Raw genomic sequence first — 22,096 nt, 5'->3', positions numbered from 1 at the left:
TAAAGGAAAGCTACTGGAGAGAAAGTAAGGAAAGGTGCTGCAGTATCAGCAGCATCCAAAGCTACATCAACTCAAAGACAAGTTTGTTTTTAAAATTCCCACCCACTTAAGTAGGGACCAAGTCTTATATATGACAAAAGAATATCTGTATTTTTGCAGGTTAACATTCATTAGTAAAAGCACATTTTAAAAAGTAGATGGCCACACACTGAATTAAGCACTAGAATGTCACTAGCAAATAAAATGCAGAAATGCCAATATATTCTGTGTATTTTATATTCCTCTTACCATTAAAAGATGATGTCTTTCATAATTTATGCAATGAAGCTGGCTTGTTGCCAGCCTACCATGTATCTTAATTTGACTGTTTTTATTTCAATACCTCTTTTTCACATTCGATTTTAAAGTGTTCTCTGTGAAAGGAGAAAACTACTCAGGGTGTTTTAAAATGAGTCCAGGGATACATGAAACAGAATCTAAGTCTGAATCATTCTTTCTGCTCCAGCATGTTTGCATGCAACAAAGCTGATTGCAGAAGCCTCTTATCTGGTGCAACTGTTGGAAGAGGAAAGATTGGAAGAGAAGACAAAAGTAGAAAAGCTGAGCAAGAATGGACTTTCCTTCCTTATTAGGTACCTGAGTTACTAGGTTTCCACTCCTTCTAATGAATAGGCTGTAAAACTATATAAGAGACTTGCAAACCTAAACCTTTCCTCTACATCCTCCAAGCACCAGTTTCTGCAGTCTTACAGAGCGGTCAAATGAAATACACTGCAAGAAAATCTTTACTGACTATATTTATTGAGTGCTCCCCTCTGCACGTTTCCCTACAAAACATATGCTTATTCAAGGTGCTATGCAAGGCCAGGCACCAATCCCATAGCACTCCTCTTCACACACGGATTTTTGACAATAAACTAGGAGTAGCATTATTGCCCATGGCAAAAAGAAAGCACGAGGAACCCGATTTCTCTCTACAATATACATGGCATCAGACTGGCAACAGAAACCCGGAAAGGAACCTGGAAGCATCAGCCAGGCATCGCGCGCACAAAGCAAGCTAACTTCTTCTCAAGTGCCTGCCACTTTTCACAGGCTGCCCTGAGGGGTGGGATGGGGTGAGAGAGACTGGGGTCGGGGGAGGCAGCTGTGCACGGGAGGTTCTTTTATCACGGACCGTCTCACCTTCTCCCTGGCTACAGCTCCCTTTTGAACCTGCCTTCCCAGCCTGGCTCAGGCTAGCACAGCTGCTGGCTCCCCAGCCACTCCGCACACAGGACGGAACTCAGCTCCCAAGCTGTAACACAGCTCTGCCTACTCTCTCTCTCTCTCTCCCCCAGCCACTGAAGCGGCGGGACCCTTGCTGCAGCCTCCCAGGGCAGCGAGCCTGGCCGGGCTTCTCGCGTACTCCGCACCCTCCCACTCCGCTGCCTCCCCGTGGGGTTGCTCTGCTCTACTTACCAGGTCCTTTGTGTTTTCCATCAGGCCCTCATGGGCAGGGGATGCCTCCTACGGCCGCCGCTCTCCTCCCCCCTCCCACCCCCTCGGCTCAGCCCCCTCCCCGGACTCTCCCCCCCTCCCCTTTCTGAGGGGCAGGGCCAGGTTGGAGGAGGAAGAAAGTTCAGCCTCTCACTTTAACGAGGGGGAGAGAAAGAGAGCGAGAGAGAAAAGACATTCAACTCCAAGCCTCAGAATATCAACAACATTAGCATAACCGCAATGCGCACGCGCAGAACGGCCCCAACCCACGGCGCGTTTGGATTGGCTGCTCCGCTGTTTGGCTCGTCCTCGCTCGCCGTACGGGGCGAACGGTCTGAACTATCATGCGGAAGAGGGCGACTGGCTCGAGGGCGGTTGGAGCATAGGGGTTAAAACGGTCGCCGTGACGGGCTCGATGGTTCAGATGCTAATTCTCAGTTAGCACTCGGCCGAGGCGGCTGCGAGGAAAGCGTTAAACGCTCTTGGGTTTGTTTTTAAAAAATCGGATTTTCATCTCCACCACCGAATGAGCAATGGAACAGCCCGCCCAGAGAGCGGTTCTTATGAGGAAAAAATAAACGGAAGGAGAGAATTAATTGAAAAATTAGGGTCATGTGAAAGAGAGACGGAGGTGGAGGAATCACGTGAGGATGCTTCTGAAGGGAAACGGAGCAGAGGCATAGAGTCAGAGGGAAAGCGGGAGTTACGCAGAGCGGACACTTCTGGTTCTCTATTTGACCACAACCATGTGCAGGGCGGGAGCCGAATGCAGAAGGGCTGGTCTGCGCCTACGTCTCTATGGTGCTGCGCTCTGTTCCTTGACAGTGCCGCGGCATCCTCGTAGCTCCATGGAACCAGCGGCCGCGGGTAGGAGCTGGGCTCCGTGTGTGCGCCCGTGCCTCTCTCGGCTACCGAATGGAAACGAGACTTCCGGGTCACGTGGAGGCAGATATTTCCGTTTCCGCTTTGGGGCGTGAAGGTGGACAAGAGTATGGAGGCTGAAGTTGGAGCTCGCCGTGCCACGCCGTTGGGGCGAAAACGGCCGCGGGCGGGAGACGGGTGGTATGAGGAGGCCGCGGGTCAAGGCGGCCGCGGGGCTGCCGCTCAGGAAGAGAAAGAGAAGGTCCGCCGGGCTCAGCACTTGGCCCTTCTGGCAGAGAAGCCCGCGGCCGAGCGTGGCCTGGAGGAGCTCGTCTTTGGGGACGTAGACGATGGAGAGGACTTGTTGCGACGTTTGCGAGGCTCATCCGCACAGGTACTGGGTTGCAGCCTCGTTTGCCCTTGGCTGTCCGCACAACTCTGCCTGATAGGACCTAGTAGATAAGATTCTTCTCTCCGTCCTTCTCTTCCACCGGGTTTCTGTTGGCCGCTGCATGGCAAGCGAGAATTCAGCAGGTGAACCTTTTCTAGATATGGAGATGCAGTAGTGGCGGATATTCCACCAGAATTAAGGATTTGTGCCTGGCATGTAGGCCAGAAGCTTTGGTCCACTAAAAAGAGAGAAACAGAGATGGTCCTAGTAAATTGTTCAATATCAAATGTTCAGAAGAGATGGGTGCAACTGTTGCTTTAGTAACAGAACATAGGTAAAGTTATGATGGATTTAGTCAGACTGTGGGACCTTGGGTTATATCTGTTGTTATCCCTACTTAGAGTAGACCCATTGAAATAGATGAACTTATGCTAGACTAAAATTGGATGCAACCTGTTATATCTTAATTTTTTTTAGTATGGTGGCTCTATGAATGTTATTATTTACACAGGTAAGTAGTGAGATTAGCACTTGTGATCTTCTGTCCGATCCACTTTAAAATTATTCCAAGAGGTGAGATGAGGTCTCAATACTTTAATGTATGGGCGCATTTACCTGAACTTGCACAGTGCAAAAGTGGGGATGATGGATAGTTCAATTTCTGATTACTTTGTGGTGGCTTCAATACCTGAGATCACATAAACATTTGCAAATGCGATGAACCACAGTACTCATGAATTAGGCACATCTGTTTGATTTGGGGAAGCATTCCCATTCAGGAAAAAGCAAGATCTGTATTGGGTTCTGTTACAGTCTGTTACCAGGTTGTAGCATGCGATGTTTCAGAAACAATGTTAACTTTCTAGGGTGGAGTAATGCTAATCACTTAAACTGAGTTTTCATTTGCATTACATGGAGAAAAGGATGAGCAATAGCTCACATTGAATTATTTATGTGGAACTGAAAGATGAGGTTTTAGTTAAGGAGCAGCATCTCATCTCTAGAGAGATGAAATGTTAGGGGGCAGAACTGCATTCTTGTACATTTTGGGGTGCCTCTCTTACAGTTCTGCAACAAATAGTCTCCAGTCTTATGTGGAGACTTCATCTTTTTTGTATTAGGGCAATTGTTTGAACATAAAGACTGCATTGTATCATTGTATACAATGTCTTCTTAATGGATAATGCCATCTTCCTCAAGAATTTAATATTAACAATCCCAGCAGGAAATGGAATTCACACTGATGAAAAGAAATGCAGGTTTTTACTATAAAGCAGGCTAAGGCCATACCTCAAGTGATGAATTGGGCATTGCTAAATTTATCACCTTAAATATGTCCCTTCCTATGCCAAACCAGAGGGGAGGATTCCTGTTCCTTCACAGCTAATTATGAAAGGGGTTAGGCTGCATTGGCACAGTAACAGGGCAGATGGCACTGGCATCTCTTCACTGGCTTCCAATTCACTTCAGAATCCAATATAAACTTCTCCTGTTGACCTTCAAAGCTTTTCACAGTCTAGCTCCTTCCTATCTCTCCTCTCTCATCTCACACTATTGCCCCGCTCGTGCTCTTCGCTCCTCTGATGCCATGTTTCTCACCTGCCCAAAGGCCTCTACTTCCCTTGCTCGGCTTCGTCCATTTTCTTCTGCTGCCCCTTACGCCTGGAATGCTCTCCCAGAACATTTGAGATCTACAAGTTCAATCGCAGCTTTTAAAGCTCAGCTAAAAACCTTTCTCTTTCCTAAAGCTTTTAAAACTTGATGTTGTTCTTCCCCTCCTTATTGTTTTACCATGATTTAATTAGAATGTAAGCCTAAGCGGCAGGGTCTTGCTATTTACTGTTTTACTGTTTTACTCTGTACAGCACCATGTACATTGATGGTGCTATATAAATAAATAAATAAATAAATAAATAAAAAATAATAATAATAATAATACCAGATGCCATTTGTAGACATCTGATAACCCCTTCTTTGGTCTTCAGTAAGAAGCACCTCACAGCCTTTTTCAGCCACCACAGTGACCAGAACAAAACCTTGTAGTTGCAGGTAAAATGACCTATTCTGTCTCATCTGGGCTGGGAGAATTATTTCTGGATTTAAGTGACAGCATGGCTGAGGCTGGCCTTAACAGTTTTCTCATCTTTAATCTTTTCTGATAAATAGTTGGTAAATAAACAATGGAGACATTTTATGGGGCAGTTAAACCTTAGTTCTGTTCTGACTTTTTAAAACCATTTTTTTAAAAAAAAAAAAACTTAAGGTCCCAGATGTGGTCAGTGGTGATCTTCTTGAAGGAGTGTCGAGTGACTCAGAAGTGGAAAACGAAACAGAAGACAACCTTTTTTCATCTAAGAAGCCAGTGTGGGTGGATGAAGATGACGAAACTGAGGAAATGTAAGCAATATTCATAGTAAATTGACTTGTCAATCAAAGGGGATAGGTAGGACTCATTTGTAAGCAAGTCACAATGAACTCTGTCAGACATGTCTCTTAGTTAACATGTTTAGGACTGGGGTATAAAGGTCTTCTCTCCATCATCTCAACTCTTGCTAGTTTCTGAGCTTCCATCTTTTCTTCACAAAATGATAGTCTGGCTGACCTCTTGAGATGTTTGGAACTACTGAGGCCTCGTTGCTCATAAAATTAAGCTTTGTGTGTGAATAGAAATATAGACAGCTGCTTGCAAGATACTGGCTCAGTTCAGGCAGCATGTTTCTCAACAATGGTTTAGAACTCCACCGTGGAGTTTTTACACCCCATTGAGAATTGTGTTGTCTGGCAGGAAAACACAACCCCATGTTGGATTTTTTTTGGAAAACACTCTACACTGAATATACACACTGTGCAGAGGAGAGTTCCTGCACAACAGTTATGTTGTGTGGAGGGCTCCGTGGAGTTTTCTGTTGCGTTGACTTTTCCTACTGGCTACAGAGTTCCCTGGCAAGAGTGGTGAAAGAAGCAAGGGCCATTCTAGGAGAGCCACAAGGATTGTTTTTTGCAGCAGTGGCTGATGGGATACCATCGGGAGGACAGGGAGAGGAGAGAGGGTGGAGGAACTGTCAATCAAATGTCGTGATGAATTTTACTCAACTTAAAGGTAGCCCACAGTCACACAATTTATTTATTTATTTATTTTATTACATTTATATACCGCCCCACAGCCGAAGCTCTCTGGGCGGTTTACAACAATTAAAAATGTTAAACATTAAAAGTATACAAAATTTAAAAACCATCAAAAACATAAAAAACAGCATAAAAACAACAGTATCAATTTAAAAACAACAATTCTGGGGTCCATTAAAAACAAACTTAACGTTGTTAAATGCTGTTAAAATGCCTGGGAGAAGAGAAAAGTCTTGACCTGGCGCCGAAAAGATAACAATGTTGGCGCCAGGCGAGCCTCATCGGGGAGATCATTCCACAGTCGGGGGGCAACCACTGAAAAGGCCCTCTCCCTTGTTGCCATCCTCCGAGCTTCCCTCGGAGTAGGCACTCGGAAGAGGACCTTAGATGTTGAGCGCAGCGCAATGGTGGAGTTAGAACATGTTGTGTGGAGTTTTCTCACTGCATTAACTACTGTGTTGTCTGAACTGAGTCATAATCTAGTATAGGCCTTTCCCAGCCTGCTGACTGGAGATGATGATAATCCAGTGCATCTGAAGGGCACCAGGTTGGGGAAAGCTGAGCTAGTATATGGCACAACATGGCCTGCATGCCACTGCATCATAAAATGTAAGCTACCTACTTGACTAAATTTGTAAAATGATGATCTTTGTTAAATGAATGCTTTTAAAGAACTGAGCAAATTTAGCATATGGCTTTGTTCTTCTAGAATTGACATGACCCATCGATATCGAAAAAACATGATGAAAAGTGATGCAGAAAGGAAGCTTACGAAAGAAAAACTTCAAAGAAGACTTCAGGAACAGTATGTTTTAGTAGTAACATATGAATAGGGGAAGTATATGTTAAAGACTATTCACAAGTTTCGGCATCACTTCTCTGTTTAAATGCAAGAAGTATTTGTGGACAATTTGCTTACTTCAGAAGTGGCCTTCCTATGTGCTCTCTTTCATGACAATTTGTAAATCATTTTGCACTTTTGAAGATGTATGTAGTAACATGTAGAATAGCATGCAGAGATAACTTTTTGTTGTTCCTGTATGCTGCCACAAAGTTCTAATTCCTAATATGAAGAAACTAATTTAAGTGTAAGAGAGAGAGAGTTTCAGGAGCAAGCAGAATAGGAAGGGACCGCACATGTTGAAATGATTAGGATGCACTCTGAAAAGCATTTCAGTATGGTTATTCAGAATGAAAGGCTTGAGAGTGTGATGGGGTAGACAGGATGCTGTTCATTCCCTGGTACTTCTTTTAAGTAATTTATTCTTGCGTCACAGGGTGGCTGCATGTGTAACTAGAAGGGTTCAGGGGATATGGGAGGAGTGAGCAAGCACTCCAGACTGCCTTCCTTCTGCCTTGCTGTATTGCCATGTATCCAAAACTGTTTAATTCTCACATCCCTCTTCTTCCCTCCCTTTAGCTTTGACTAGCAAATGCTATTTATATAACTTTTCTGATGGTTTTTTGAAACTTGTATTTATAAGGCTGTAGTATCTTAAGTAGTAATTGTGAAGAAATTGTTCTTTCTTAGATTTCGGAGTGCTATGGGAGCAACCCCTGCTTGGGCACAGAGGGACATAAAGAAGAAAGTAAGAAAAAGAAAAAGTGAAGGTAAACAACGGGCTTTCTTTACTGTGAATTGAAGCAGAGAAAGTAAGGTGTAATCCTGTGCACACTTACTATGGAAAATGTCTCAGTGGGAATTAACTTCTGAGTAATCATACCTAAGAGCAGGATAGCAAAAATTGACTATACTGAATACAGTCTTGACTCCCCCCCCCCCCGCCCCAAATAACTATGTTTCATTTTAAGCTGATGGTTCACATAAATACGGCTGCATGTTAATACTTATATAAGCATAGATGAAATAATAAATGCAATATTCAAAATTATTTCTTCTTTTTAAGATGACAGTGAGGATGAAGGGGATGATGATCTCTTACGCAAGACAGGCAATTTTGTGACTGTTTCAGATTCTCTACCAAGAGGCATTTTACAGGTAAAAATAATCTGCTCCATTTTGATGCACATAATGTGTTCTAATTACGATCAATGGCAATCTTATATATAGGAAATCATAGGCTTTGGGGCACCTGACTTAAATTTGAGAAAAATGAGGGCTTTAATGAGAAAAGTCTCCATATAACACAATTGAGAGCATTTTCATACCTTGAATGTGTTGCAGCAATGTTGTCTAAGCCTGAAGAAATAGTTATGTGGAGCTTCCACAATAAAGAAAAAATAATCTGAAAATAGAAATTCAGTAACTGCTCTAAAATTATTTAGTTTGCCTTATGTTGTCTTGTTGAACATCGATAGTCTTCCATGGGATTGTTCCATGCAGCAAAGAGCATTCCTTTTTCCTTTTGTGTCATGTGTTTTAGATTGAAAACCTGAAGGCAAGGACTGCTCTATTATTGATCTTGTAAAGCTATTTTGTGCTTATTTATTTAATTTATTGAGTAAATAAATAAAAACGTATTTACTCAATAAAAGGATAAAAATACCTTAAATAAAATGTTTACCAAGTGCTTGAATAATAGTTGTTTTAGGTTCTTGAGGCATTTAACCTGTGAATATCTATTCCTGTGCATTTAGGTCAGTATATTCTACAAACGAGGGAAATGGGAGAACTATCTAGAGTATTGTACTCTTGTATTTTGAATTATCATCACTTGTCCAATTAACTGAATTAGTAGCAACTTCAATGGAATATATGCCAGTAATGCACACTTAGTTCTTAAATTTTGCATTTCTATACTTTCTGTTTCATAGAGATTGCAGAACTGCGCAATGTCTATGTATATTCTTTTGCTTTTTAGATGAAAAACTGCTTGCATGCTAATAATGAACGTCAGTCAAATGTAAAACTGACAACTGTACAATTCCATCCTTCTGCTCAAGTTGTTATGACAGCTGGGCTCGATCGGTCTGTATCACTGTTCCAGGTGAGAAATAGTTGATGTAGAACGTAATAGTTTCTGCTTTGATTTTCTCCTTGCATAGTATTATTGGAACTGGTTCGCAGGGACATGCTTTGTTGATACCCTATGTGTATGAGATATAAGTAGCATGTGATACATAAAATTAAGGACTAGCAGTGACCAAAAGCAAACAGGGCTTCCACTTTGTTTAGATGTGGAAAGAGTGCCTTGTTCTTTTGAAGCTCCATCTACAGTAGCAGGCAATAGCCATCCCATGCATGTTCAGAGCTCTTGTTTACAAACATTAGTTTGAGGAGGGATATATAGGGTGTGTATATGTATTGCAAGGCTTAGGTTTTTTTTAACCAGATAGTTAAATTCAGGAAACTCTGGTAATAGCTATTTATTATACTTGTATTTATATAACTTCCTAAATATGCACATGCTTTAATTTTTCACCCTAGTGTTTTTCTCTTTAAAGGTGGATGGTATCACTAATCCAAAGATACAGAGCATTCATTTGGAAGGCTTCCCAGTCTTTAAGGCACGTTTCAGTGCAGATGGAGAGCAGGTTATAGCCACTAGCATTCGCAATAAGCTGTTCTATATATATGACATGATGGGTGGAAAGATTATTCCTGTAAACCATATCAGAGGTAGGGGTTGAACTGCTTTTTACATTTTTTTTACACATTACATTTTAAGCAGATCAATGTTGTATGTCAATAAGGCTCAAGATTATAATTTTATTTTTTTCAAAACTAGACTGAAAAGGCTTGGCAAATGTATTATCCTTATTACCACATGTCTGCTTTTGCTGAATGAATAACTGTTTCGGTTAAATGCTTTCTATAGATCAGGCAGGCTGTGGGAACAGCAGAAGTAGCTCCTGTACCGCATTCTTAATAAGTACCTTTCATGTTGTTAGGGGGTCAGGAAATACAGGTGTATGTTACATTGTTTAAATGGCTATCAGGCCAATCAGTTGATAAGGACTGCACATATTATTAGATAATGTTCTTCTGTATCTTTGGAGCTATGGGATATATATAGAAAAGAATGAAAGCATAAACATTTAAAGATTGAACCATTTATTATCCTCTTCAATGTTTTTCTTTTTAAAAATACAGCCCTTGAAAGTACCCCATGAAATATCTTTAGGGTTCCAATTTTTAAAAGCACACTTATAAGCAATAAGCAAGTTAACCCATAGCTTTTCTAATAATGTAAAATTAGAGGTTGTTTTATTAATATGTACAACAAATGACCTGTCATACCTTATGCTACAATCCTATTCATGGTTACCTAGGATTAACTCCTATGTGTGCTGGAGCTATACATCCACATCATATCTTTGCTTTGAATTTAAGGTTTAGAAGAGAAGATTGTCAGAAAATTTGAAGTATCTCCAGATGGGACATTCCTGCTCCTTAATGGGACATCAGGCTACCTGCATTTGATAACGATGAAGGTAAAATGTCTGGAAAGCAGCATTTGTAGTTGCATTATTTTTATAATATTAACTCTAGTTGATATTGACACTGAAAAATTAACGTGGTACTGACCTTTTAAAATTAATAAAAAGTTGTTCATGGGGTTGATCTGTGGATTTCTCGATTATGTTTTTGTTAAATCCAAATAAGCGTTACTGATAGCCATTTAGTTTATAAACTTTTTGAGTTTTGTTTGGTAAAAGTCTTAAATCATTAAATAAATAAGCCAGTAATATGGTAGAGTTTATAGAAGGAGAAACAAAACCAAAGGCACCAATAACAGGGAGAAAGGGCGGAGCTGAATTCAATGGAGAACACACTAGTATGCTTTTAAAGTGTCTGTGAAGAAGTATATTTTGAACATATTGGGCCAATAAAATATTTTTATGCTCCTTTAAGGTCCCCCCAACACACACACATACATTGCAGAGGGCCATTCCTCTTTGAGATCAGATTGTTTTACTTAACTATCTTGTGAATAATTTTTTTGATAAGCATTATTCATCCATCTTAGACAAAAGAGCTTGTTGGAAGTATGAAAATAAATGGGAGGGCTGTTGCATCATCTTTCTCACCAGACAGCAGCAAAATCTACACACATTCTGGTAAGACTTTCACACTTCTGCAAACATGCAGAACGTTTGCAGGTGTTCATTATTCATAAAAAGGACTTGGTTTGGTGTCTATTGGTGTTATAGTATAGGTTCCTTTTACTTAAACAGCACCTATAGTAGCATGCAGTAAAATGTTTAACAGTACCTAGTACAAACTCCCATAAAGTGAAACAGCAGTTTCTTTTACCCTTCAGGCCATAGAGTTTACCTGTCAGTACTTACTGTTAATAAAATTCCAACAGGAGAATAGTTAGTATTTCAAACCTTACTTAGGGTAGCAGAGAGGGTTATTTTGTTACTATTTTTTGATGTATTGTCAGAATGTTCATACTTTAGCAGACTTTTCCAAATCCAGCATTTTGATTTAAATGGTACGTACATATATTGTTTCTGCTAACATCTTCCTTATGTCTGTTTGTCAGCTGACGGTGAAGTCTTCATATGGGATGTGAAAAGTAGGCGGTGTCTGAACAAGTTTACTGATGAAGGTTGTCTTTATGGTACATCTATTGCAGTCTCCAAAAACAGCCAATATGTGGCATGTGGGTAAGTGAAAGCATAGCCAGTATTTGAGCTGTATTTGCATAAAGTACCAGAAAACCATCCTAATTTATCAGGTGAACAAGTTGCAAACACTTGAATTCAAGTTTGAGTTTTATAAAAGATCCTAACGATACCTTATTTATAATTGGTGGTTTATATACTGATGGCTCCCATAATTTCAAGACTTAGTTGAATATTGAGCATCCCTTTGCAGATATATTCTGTAGAGCAGGTTTGTGGCCGTCCCTCATTATAATAAAAATGGAACCACTGAACTGTAATGGGGAGCAATTGCTGCTCCTAATATGCTGTGCATACTAGTGAGCAGAATGCAAAATAGAAAATCTTTCCTTCCACCCATGTCTACCTGTAGCATAAAGGCTTAATTTGAACTGGAGCTCAATCCCAGAACCTGTCTTTTAAAAAAAAGTGATTGCAATTGGAACTTTTGAAGTAATAGAATGTATTTCTTTTCACCACTGAGTAACCATATTCAATCTCTCTAGAGGGCATTACTTCAAGGTTACATGAACCACATACAGGGCCTTGTATAAGTATTCATCCCCCTTTGACTTGTCCACAATTTGTTGTGTAACCATCTGGAATTAAAATGGATCTAATTGGCATATTTACCATTTGATTTATACAACATATGTAACACTTTGCACTCTAAAGGTGCAAAATATTTTTATTATGGCACAAAAGTTAATTAAACAAAAGCAAACTGACATTTGTTGGTTCCATAAGTATCCCCCCACCTCCAAGTCAATACTTGGTAGAAGAACCTTTGGCAGCAATTACAGCTGTGAGTCTTTGGGTAAGTCTCCACCAGCTTTACGTATCTGGATCCTGTAGTAATTACCCAATCTTCTTAGCAAAATTGCTCAAGCTCTGTCAAGCAAATTTTTATTTTATTTATTACATTTTTTATATTGCCCATTAGCCAAGACTCTCTGGACAGTGCTCAATTAAAACCATAAAATACAACAGGTATCGGACAAATTTAAATCGTGATAAGTTTTTTTTAAAAAGCAATATAAAACCAGCTAAGTTAAAATTGTTTTGAACTTTCTTATGGAATTATTTGGGTATTTTTTCCGCATAACAGATTTTAAAAAAAATCTTGTCTAGGAACAGATGCTGGAACAAATGACACTGCACAATCCACGAAACACAGATGGAACAGTTTTTATGTAATCCATACATCCCTATTCAGTTTACATGATAGGAAATGACCCTTAGTAGTTGTGGATAAACATTTGATCTTGTATATAAACTGCCGCTTTGCCTCCATTTTGTTTACTGGCTACTAACTATTATTTCTTGTAGGTCCAGTTCTGGAGTTGTGAATATATATGCCTATGATGATTGTCTTAGAGAAACTAGTCCTAAACCTCTTAAGGCTGTAATGAACTTGGTCACAGCTGCTACATCATTATCCTTCAATCCCACCAGTGAAATACTTGCAATGGCTTCTAATAAAGTTGATGATGCAGTGAAGCTGGTAAGAATTTTTCTTAGTAAGGAAATGTTCAGAGTAGGCTTAATTCAGTGACTGATACTTAATAAAATAAAACATACTGTTGTATATATAGTCTTTCTTTTTTTGAAGGCATTTCAAGTGCTTCTTAAAATTTTGTTCCCATCCCAAAAACGTTAGAAAGGCCTTTACTTCGTTCCTCTTGATTCAAACTTTAGCTGATCTTGCTGTACCAAATTTAACTACACTATAACAAAAGGACCTGTAGCCAAAGATTTGGCTGGCTTGTTCAAGTCATAAAATTCAGTAATCAGATCCCTTGGCTCCCTGATCCACATTTACATTGCCGACCCCATACTTCAAAGTTCTCTTGCTTGGCTTCAGCTCTTAGTAATCCCACTTCAAGGTTCTCCTCCAGCATCCTGGCCTTTGACTCCTATGTCTTCAAAGCACCCCTGCTCCTATCCATCTCCTCTGCCCCAATTTCATAAAAAAAAAAATACAGTTCCTCTTATAATTAAATGCTTGTTTGAACTTTTTCCTTCCGCCCAAGCTGATCATTTTCCCTTAGAAAAGTTTTAATGTTAGTTAACACTAGTGCTGAACCTTTCATCCTGAGCACTTGGCATATTTGGATGTTTTGTAGCCTTTTTGCTACTTCAGTAATTATGATGTAACTAATACAGTCCAGAAAATTCTTACCTCTTCATATATGCTAGCTTCATGCATGTTGCATAGAGAGGACATCTTGAATTAGGATAATTATTTTTGGAAATCACCAATATAACAACCACAGAGATCTTTCTGTATTGCTTGAGGTGATCTTGTCTTACCTTAAGGACTTTGGAAAGGGACGCTTTCTCATCATAACCGTGGCTTTTTCCTCTCCAGTTTCTAGCTTATTACATGTATAATAGGTACCTTCACAGACTGCTTTTAAAATTTGGGATTGCATCCAGAATATGCCTCTCGCAAATGGAAGGGTTCCTTCCGTCATAGGAGGTTTCTGATCCAGTGGAAGTATCCTGCTGATAAATGGGAGGAGAGCCCATTTATTCAAATCCCCCCTCCATCTACAGCTGTGCTCCTGAAAATTTGCTCAAGGGGATTGATGGATCCTCTGGAACAGTGCAAAGGTAGCACTGGATGGATGCAAGGTCAGATCATCTCTCTCCCCATCCCTTTCCACCATCAGGAATGTTCTGAGCAGAACCTGGCTTATGAGATGCTACCACTGATGGAACAACACTCTGGGTCCAACCTCTAGGGTGTTTCAAAAGCTTGTAATCCATGTGGGCAGCTGCAGGAGGGATGTTGTAAAGCCCTGCTGAGCACACAAAAACTTTTGTTTAAGAAGCTCTTCAGATTAGGATCGTAGTCAGAAGAGTAGCTGTAGAACTTGATATATTTGAAGGAATTTTTTTCATTTATGACATTTAATTGTGCTCTTGCTTCCATCCTCTTCCCACCTCCATTTATTTGACTGCTTTGTCCCATTCATTTAAACAGGTCCATCTTCCTTCACTTACTGTATTCTCAAATTTTCCTGTATTCAGAAGAAAGCTAATATACTTGGCTAACTCCATGGATTTCTCTCCAAGAAGTGGATATTTTTCCATAGCAAATAACAAAGGAAAAGCGTTATTGTACAGGTATGTATTAGATCATACTATTGGAATTGGGATGGTATTCTTAATGCAAGCTTTATTGCCACAAACGTTTAGACTGCTATTGTCATTGCTTCTGATACCTAATCATAATAAAACAGGTTTTATTTTGTTTTGGGGGTGTGAGGAGAAATGAATGTATTTCCAAGCACTGGATATGCTTTAGTCAACATTAAGCACTTCAAGCCATTTATTTTAATGGAGCAGCTAAATACGTGTTTAAATCTCTAGTATTTAATAAATGACACAGGCTGAGAGTCTAGGCACACCTAAACCCAATAAAATCAATGTATTTAAGTGCACCTAACATTCCATCGGACTGCAGCTTTAAAGCATTTTAACTCTGGCTGGATTACACCTATTGAGTGAGTTTACTTAACGTGTGGAAATTGTACACATTTTTATCTGAGGGCTTGCACATTTTTCTTGCTTTGCTTTTACTGTTTAAGAATTAAATAAAATAAACATTGCTAGATGAAATTGTTCAGGACTTTTTATTATTATTATTATTATTATTATTATTATTATTATTAATTTATTTATATAGCACCATCAATGTGATGTATTAAAGAGTAGGACAAACTTGATTTGTAACATTGTAGGGTGGAAATAGCTCCTAAACTCCTGCAGATTAACTCTGTTTTAACTTTGCAGGTTGAAACACTACTCAGACTTCTAAACTGGCTACTTTAGAGTGAGGTAATTATCAACTGAAGCAGAAGCACTACTGGGGAATTACTGGCTCGGTAGCTTAAACATTTTTCTTGTAACAAGAAGAGAGGCACTTCTATCAATTAATTGCAGAGGGGGCCTCAACAATTCCTCCTCCCCCTGTGCCCCTTCAAATCTGCTCTGGTGGGTTGGGGAACTGTTTTGGAGCATCTTGGGAGGTAGCATGAGGGCTGTAGAAATTCCACCCTACCTTCTTATGGTGACAGAATTCTCTCCTAGATTAAAGAGCCTTCCATCAGCAGAAGGGCTTTGGTTGGGTATAACCAACCAAATTATCAGTCTACCCTCGTTTCCATCAGTTGCATGAGTATGTGATGGACTTTTTAAATCATGAGTTTTATCAATATTCAGATGTTTCATCTGCTAAACCAGGGGCGGGCAAGTTTGGGGTGAGGGGTAGGTGGGTCTGGAGGCTGCTTTCTATACCTGGACACCCCTGTGGGCTACTCTCCTGTTGCTTTGCTGCTGAATTTGCAAACTCTATGCATGCTAAGGAGAAAGCCCCTTGAACATGATAGACCTTACTACTTATACATGCATAAGATTGTATTGCTACAATATGCACTTTATCGTGATTCAAGTGGATTTGTGTACCTTTTATAGAAAGGACGAAAGATGAAATTTAAATCTAACTTGCTTTTGGTAGTATTCCATACTGATAATTGCTTAAATGCCTTACTAATGTATAATTGTTCATAAACTTCAGCAACAAAAAGCTTTTCAAAATAAAAATGTGCTGACTTGCAGTTCTTCCTCTTCTCTTTACAGATGGTGTAACCTGTGGTTTAAGAATGTGGATTTTTGGTGTATTGCCTTAATGTTTTTGTATGTATGTACATGAGTATCAATACATAGCATTTTTTCATAAATTACAGAAACCTGTCTCCCATATTTTTCTGTTACATCACCAATGTATTTTAAAAACTTATTACAAGGATGTAAGGTCTGGCCCACTCATGCAGAAAAACCATGTGGGGCAATGCTCTTAAGATGCGCTAAAATCTCAGAAAAATACTTGGCGAGAGAGATAAAGAGAAATAGCATGTTGGAGAAATAGTTTTAGCCTAGTCTTGTTGTCATGCTGTCTCTCTGCTGAATTTTTCTCCATGTGGAGTATTCAGACATGGTTGATTTTCAGTTGAGAATAGCTAAGTGTGTTTAAATGGTAGGTAAAGATGACATTTCTCTTACACAAAAAATACTAGAGCTTAGCATTATCAAAGTTTAGTGGCAATCAGTCTAGGACCGGCATAAGAAAAGTACAATTTCACAGATCATACTAACGGAAGTACTGTTGGGCACTAATTTAGATATCTGGATTAGACACATTCATGAAGAATACGTTTAATGATAGCTATCATGCGTGGTAGCCAAAGAAATGTCTACATTTACAAGCAGCCCACTTCTGAGTTCCAGATGTGAAGATCAAATTGCATGAAACCAAACACAGGAATAGATGAACTTTTGGACTGGTCCAGTAATATATGTTTGGACTTAGACTACTTGCTCTCCCTCATGGGGTATACAGAGTTTATCTTCCTTATACTAAGAATTCCATTGATGTGTGGTGATACTTCGTTATCATTGGCTTAAGGTGCAATTCTAGGCATGTTTTGACAAAGTCTCAGCATTCCCCAGCCAGCATGTTCATAATTCCTCAATGCTATCCTATGTACTACACGTTAACAAAAAGATGCATACTAATTATTTCAATAGTGCATCTTAGTCAAAACAATTTGAGGTGTTTTTACCGTTTCTCACAACTTTCTCAAGGCAGTTAAAATAAGACTTTGTAGTAGAAAGTCATTCTTTAGATGTCCAGGACACCCAGGCTTTGAAGACTAAGACAAGTAATTTTCAGACCCATCAATAAAGTATTTTTCCTAATGTTTTACTTGTAAAGTGTGAACAGGTTGTCCTCTTCTCCCCTTAAATTTTAAATAGCAAGACAAAAAACCTAAAATACGATATCTAGGATCAACACAGTACTGGGAAAAATGAATAAACACCTGCATTTTATATATTTAAAGTTCCAACCAAGGTCAAATATCCACAATTCTAACTTCACACAATACTTACACTGGATTGGGTTGAAAGTCATAACTTCAGTGTTGTAGTCTAAGCCCCATTGATTTCAGTGTTCTATTTAAAGTGTGACGTTCTCTGTCCAGCCCACTCTCCATCCCTTCTATAGAGAACTTCACTTCATAGTTCATAACTTTATCCAATTGTGAAAGAAATGCTGTGTGTCAGCTTCCAACATGTATACGTTTACATATAAATGAGCTCAACTTGGATACAAAGGGAAAGGTAAAACTTTGCTACTCAGTGTTATACCCAATACTCTATGTTGGCTTGATCATCTACTTTTTATATTAAATAAGAATATTGTTCCTCAGAGAGGCTAGTTTTAGATACTAACAGAAGAACAAGGGGCAGCACCAGAATATAGCAGCAAAAAAGTCAAAGTCAAAACTGTTATTGTGTATGGGAAACTAAAGACATGTTTCAGTTATACCTTCCTTCACATCACTGGAATAAAGCATATTTCATAATACACAGTGCAGAAATATCCATAACTCAAAATTATGCATGTTGTGAGTGTACAAAAGTATATTTTACAAATTGCAGTCACATCAATACATTACATCTGGATCCAGCCCATTATATACTACAAAATTCCCAATAATTGTAATAAAAATAATGCTTTGTAGGACCCAGAATATTATAGTTATGAATCACAATGATCAATCTCAAAGGAAATATAGCCAGTAAGAAAGCTATAATCTAGTATTCTCTTGGCATATTTTTATATCAAGATAAATGAGAATACTCAATGTAAAAGTTTCTTTGTACTTCTTTGTGAGATGCACTCTTGATAGCAACTGTGTAAGGGAAATGGCCAGATGGCAAGTATAAATCTACCAAAAACAGTAAAGTTCAATTGTATTATACAGTTTTTTTAAAAAAACTCTTCTTGAACTTAACTGTATCTTTGCAAACTAGTCCAAATAAGTAGATCTTAAGAAACTGCTCTCCCCTAAGCGGTGGGTGGAAGTTAGGCTTGGACTTTACCAAGGCTTCCACCTTAAATGTTTATAGTTGTCAGTAATGTAACAGGGTTCTTTCTGACACCCTTGAGCAGTACACTATTCTCTCTGGTCCCTTTCTTCTGAAAAGACTGATACAATTTGATGTTCAAACATACAATCTCTGGTTGTATTTTCTTTAAAATGGGCTATTTTAGCTAAAGCCTGAAACCTATATTTTCATCCACAATATGGGGATGGTACAATATCTGGCATACCTACATGATAACAGAAAACTATTTGGAACTGTCAAGATGTGTCCTAAAGACTCTTGGATACTGTAGTTTCATGAGGCCCTTGAGAGGTCTCTGATAGCATCCCTTTGCTTCCCCAGTTTGAAACTGTCTTTACATATAAAAGTCCTTGTTTGCACATAACTCATGGTACAGGTTAAGTATCGGTTGTCGTGTACAAACCCTGCAATATGGTTTAAATATTGGTTGTTAACCATGAACCACCCAAAATTTACAGCACAACACAACAACAAACAAAGTAATTCATAGTTAACCAAAAGTTAAAAACATAGTGCAGGGTTTGTATATATTGACAACCCATACTTTGGGATGTCATGCGTGACTCAAGCAATGGTCTCATTGTATTCGCTGGATTTGTCAACATTTTTGATGGTTTTACGAGAGGATATTGTAAAGGTGATTACACTGCTGCATCCTCAAGAGCACACTGTGTGAAGAAACCTAGTTATCTATGACGAAACGTCCTCAAAATGTAGCCGGTCTCAGGGCCACCTTCGAACTTAATCTCTGTGTCTGCCCATGGGGTAATAGCCGCTTTGGCTCTTATGGGAGGGGTTGGCCAGATGCCGCCCGCTACCAAGCGATATCGGAGTGGAAGTGATTAATGAACCAACAGAGAGGCCCGGTAGGCTTTCGCCACTGGCAGTAGTCCTGCGGTTGTCGTGGAGACGAAGCGTCTCTAGGCCTCACAATCTTAAAATCCCGCCCCATTCTTGTCGCTTGACCCAGCTTTCAATCAGAGGGATGCTCCTCCGCCTCAGGCTCCACCCCCTGTTGCCAAGGAAGTGAGGTCACATAATATGGCGGCTCGGACCTAGCTGTGCTGAGGGGGGGTCCGGGTCTCGGGGAATCTGCGTCCATCCGCCCCACCCGGGGTGCGCTGTCGCTCCCCAACCCCTCCGGCGTCGAGAGACGGGGCTAAGGGCCGCGATGGTCGCTGGCATTCCCCTGCTCTGAGTCAGGGTCGTCACAACTGGGTTGGGTCCAATCGAGCCGCCTCGATGGAGTTGAGAGTCGGGAACCGGTACCGGCTTGGCCGAAAGATCGGGAGCGGCTCCTTCGGGGACATTTACCTCGGTGAGGAGGGGTTGTTCTGGCATGAACCAAGCGGTTTGGGGAGCCCGGGGTTTCGGGGGCTATGTGAGGCGCCGTGGTAGGAAAGCGACTTCCCTCGGGGAAGAGAGGTGAGGTCGCTTTACTCTGCGTCTTGCTGGGGCCTTTAGGGTCGATCTACCCCAGCGGACTGAATCAGTTTTCTATGAGGTGACCGAAGGAACGCCCAAGAGCCGCATCAAGCACGATAAGGGAAGAAATGGTCGTATCCCTACATGCTCAGCCAGCGCCATTGTAGCCATGTTTACTCTAGAGTAAGACCTACTTATTTGAGTGGGACTTACTTCCAGGCAAACACGGTTACGACAATAGCTCTAATTCTCACTGGGGAAAATGAAAACTGGAAGCCACAGTAGTGTCCAGTAACTTCCATTTGTGACCTTGGGCAAGTCGCTGCTTGTCTCTTTTCGCTCTCTCCATCCCCTCACTCCGCTTCCTGGATGGGGTTTAAAAAAACAATAGGCTGCAAGGCATTATAGGGTTGAACGGTTTTGGCCGGTTCTGACACCGAAGTCTGATTGTTTGGAGTATACCAGCTGTTCACGGACAAAAAATAATACTCGCAAGGAGCTATGTTTGTTGTGAGGCCTCCAGGAAGTAGCCCCGTTTTTAAAAGAGAATTGTGTAGATTTAGGTTATTTTGCAAGCTAATGCCTTCTTTTGTGGCTTGTCATATCCACCATGATTTTTTTTTAAATAGCTGAATTGTAATTTAGGGTGAAAGTATATCTTTGTGTTACTTCCTGGAAGAAAGACGTAGCTGGTTGTTTTCAATCTAGTCCCCTAGTTTTGATGACAATATAATTGTGAACCTGAGTCAGAGGCCTGCTAACTTACAACTTTGGTGATAAATCTTTAATAGACCCTGAGGGCTGCTGTGGATTCTCTCTTGCATTTTGTATGTTGTAAGGTAGTCTGGGTGTCTCCTTTCAAATGGATAGAGTTTATGCAAAGGTAAGGCAGAAAAAATATCTGATGGTTGAAACTGATGCTGGCAAATAATTCAGGGTCCAATCTTGCAAAGGCTTATGCCTATGCATTGCAGTATGCACTTTAGTGCCTGTAATGGGATTGCTGATTATGCATGCTGCTGCACAAGGATGTCAGTCAATCCAAGTCTGAGCAACTGTGTTTAAAAATACAGTAATTTATGCATGTCAGGGGCTGTGGTTCCTTTTGTGAAATCCGTTAATTCTTGTTAAATGGAAAGGTACCCAGTACCCCCTTGCAGTTTGCCCCCAATACAGTGCTTTGTATTAGAATATGGATGTGTAATCATATTAAATCATTTGTGTACTTCTTTGTTCTTAGCTAGCTATTGGGGAGGGTTGTGGAAGATCAATACTTTTGAATCCTTATCCAGGATCAGAATATTGTAGTATGCAGTGTTCTACATGCTGTATTATATGGTGTCTTTGCTAGTTTTGAACAGGAAATCACAAACTATTTAAACTACTTTAAGATTTTCCTTGCTGCCTGCCGCACAGTATCATCATTCACTTGAGGGTTATGATGTGTAGTGCTTCTGGAGCTCTATTAAAGGGTGTGCTTCCAGCAGCAGAAAGAACTGTCATTCTGTTGCAGCTCCACCTATAATTAAAGTTGTTGTGCAGGTTGGGAAACTTTTTATATAGTCAGAGAGGGCTATTATTTATATTCTTGTTCCTAATGTTATATCAGACATTAGTGGGGGGGTTTTGTGAGGGGCAGCTGCCAATTTGGTTATTTTCTTTTGAGAATTATGTACCAAAATGGGCACAGTTATCTTTTGCATTTGTATGAAGATGTGTCAAAACTAGAATAGTTATTTGTGTTGTTGTTATTATTAAGATTGCACACTTGTTGGTCATGCATATACTACTCATTCCTTATATTTGATTAGCTAACACAGTGCCTGTAATGTGTGTAAGCTTGACACTGGTGTGTGTTTTGGCAGTTGCCTGACAGAAATAGACTTGCCTACTAAATATACTTCCAGCCAGAGCTTTCCATGAGATCACCCACTAGTTTTGCCTCTTATTTTCAGGACTCTCACATCCCTTCCTTCTTTACTTCCACATTGTAGCACTAAGAAAGGTGTCACATCAATGGAGTGTGAGAAATTTCCCTTCAGTGAAATTAATTAGCTGAGATTGGCTTTCTGCCTCTCTTACTAATCTTACTGTGCTATTTCCTGTTTCTTTGATAACATTCTGTTTTTTAAAGTTACTCCTCCTGTCCGTAGCAAGAATCTTAGATTCCTAATTGCTTAAAATTTGTAAAAGAGCTTTTAAGGAGTTTAGTATAAACATAATGTTCTTATAGGAAATAAAGCAATTTGAAATAAGTAG

General features: G+C 40.0%; 3 protein-coding genes across 8 annotated transcripts in view; 2 read left to right on the top strand and 1 right to left on the bottom strand.

Moving 5' to 3' along the window:
• Positions 1 to 2,301, bottom strand: part of MBTD1 (mbt domain containing 1) — a 58,790-nt gene extending 56,489 nt beyond the window's left edge. For 2 of the 3 annotated variants that reach the window (XM_063120213.1, XM_063120214.1), the window contains exon 1: positions 1,462 to 1,532. In XM_063120213.1, the coding sequence (XP_062976283.1) occupies positions 1,462 to 1,482 (21 nt within the window). In that variant the 5' untranslated portion in view covers positions 1,483 to 1,532. Of the gene's footprint in view, positions 1 to 1,461; positions 1,533 to 2,271 lie in introns of those variants that run through there. The other variant, XM_063120216.1, reaches the window with a different exon arrangement.
• Positions 2,302 to 2,449: 148 nt separating this feature from the next.
• UTP18 (UTP18 small subunit processome component) lies at positions 2,450 to 16,188 on the top strand. The gene is made up of 14 exons (XM_063120202.1): positions 2,450 to 2,734; positions 4,995 to 5,128; positions 6,567 to 6,662; positions 7,389 to 7,468; positions 7,765 to 7,856; positions 8,680 to 8,805; positions 9,263 to 9,437; positions 10,152 to 10,252; positions 10,789 to 10,879; positions 11,311 to 11,434; positions 12,761 to 12,935; positions 14,421 to 14,563; positions 15,233 to 15,277; positions 16,079 to 16,188. Exons 1-13 carry the CDS (start codon positions 2,471 to 2,473, stop codon positions 15,255 to 15,257), a joined length of 1,626 nt encoding a protein of 541 aa, XP_062976272.1. The 5' UTR covers positions 2,450 to 2,470; the 3' UTR covers positions 15,258 to 15,277; positions 16,079 to 16,188.
• A 3,250-nt stretch (positions 16,189 to 19,438) lies between these two features.
• Positions 19,439 to 22,096, top strand: part of CSNK1D (casein kinase 1 delta) — a 35,265-nt gene continuing 32,607 nt past the window's right edge. For all 4 annotated transcript variants that reach the window (XM_063120199.1, XM_063120200.1, XM_063120198.1 and 1 more), the window contains exon 1: positions 19,439 to 19,730. In XM_063120199.1, coding sequence (XP_062976269.1) covers positions 19,655 to 19,730 — 76 coding nt within the window. In that variant the 5' untranslated portion in view covers positions 19,439 to 19,654. The remainder of the gene's footprint in view (positions 19,731 to 22,096) is intronic.

The sequence above is a fragment of the Elgaria multicarinata genome, chromosome 3 (assembly GCF_023053635.1).
Source record: "Elgaria multicarinata webbii isolate HBS135686 ecotype San Diego chromosome 3, rElgMul1.1.pri, whole genome shotgun sequence".
Classification (NCBI taxonomy): domain Eukaryota; kingdom Metazoa; phylum Chordata; class Lepidosauria; order Squamata; family Anguidae; genus Elgaria; species Elgaria multicarinata.
Note: the sequence above shows the minus strand (reverse complement) of the source record. Positions and strands in the feature narration are given on the sequence as shown.

Coding starts and splice junctions, on each gene's coding strand:
- UTP18 (XM_063120202.1), top strand. CDS start 2,471: ATGGAGGCTGAAGTTGGAGCTCGCCGTGCCACGCCGTTGGGGCGAAAA. Junction 10,880..11,310: donor CAAAATCTACACACATTCTG/GTAAGACTTTCA, acceptor TCTGTTTGTCAG/CTGACGGTGAAGTCTTCATA. Junction 11,435..12,760: donor AGCCAATATGTGGCATGTGG/GTAAGTGAAAGC, acceptor TATTTCTTGTAG/GTCCAGTTCTGGAGTTGTGA.